Genomic DNA, 648 nt, shown 5'->3' with positions numbered 1-648 from the left:
AGGCGGCGGCCCCCGGTAGCCGTGGCCCGGTCCCCGATGTACAGCCTGCAGAGCGCCTTCCTGCGCTGGGCCGTCTTCCTGGCGCCGCCACCGCTGCGGGAGTCGCTACCGCTGGCCCAGGGTGGCTGGCTCTTCTCGCCCAGCCCCAGGCCCCGTTACCGATGGAGCGCCCCGGCCGATCCCGATCCCCCGCCCCCAGCTCAGGCTGAGGCTCCACCCCCGGCTCAAGACCAGCCCCGGGGCGGGGGGAAGGCGGTGGCTCCAGGCAGCCACAGCCCGCCCTCGGCAGCAGCAGTACGGCCCGGCGGGCTCGCCGCTTTCCGCCGCCTCTGGCTCGGCCTGCCCAGGCGCCCGGCCATGGAAGAGACTGCGCTGCCCGGCCCGGCAGGCTCTCCATCCACGGGACCCGAGCCCCTGTCCCCCGGGGAGGTGGCGCGCCCTTCCCCGCCAGTGCGAATCCGAGTGGCGCTGGCCGAGGAGGAGCCCGAGCCGCAGCCGCCCACCGGCAGCGGGGGCAGCGGCAGTGAGGAGGAGGCGAGCCCGGGGAAAGCGGATAAATCAAGGTACCGGGGCCCGGAGAGAGAGCCGGAGGGAGAGGGAGAGAAGAGAGAAGCGAGAGAGAGAGAGGAGAAGAGAGAGGGAGGAGAG

At 73.9% G+C, this 648-nt stretch overlaps 1 protein-coding gene across 1 annotated transcript in view; it reads left to right on the top strand.

The window, feature by feature from the left end:
- larp6a (La ribonucleoprotein 6, translational regulator a) overlaps positions 1–648 on the top strand; it is an 8,554-nt gene continuing 7,906 nt past the window's right edge. Inside the window, exon 1 of the mRNA XM_085972499.1 lies at positions 1–563. Coding sequence (XP_085828625.1) covers positions 37–563 — 527 coding nt within the window. The 5' untranslated portion in view covers positions 1–36. The remainder of the gene's footprint in view (positions 564–648) is intronic.

Source organism: Somniosus microcephalus, chromosome 32, assembly GCF_052327205.1.
Source record: "Somniosus microcephalus isolate GS21.2 chromosome 32, FLI_Smic_1.0, whole genome shotgun sequence".
In the NCBI taxonomy this organism is placed as follows: domain Eukaryota; kingdom Metazoa; phylum Chordata; class Chondrichthyes; order Squaliformes; family Somniosidae; genus Somniosus; species Somniosus microcephalus.
This window is presented reverse-complemented; position numbering and strand designations above follow the sequence as displayed.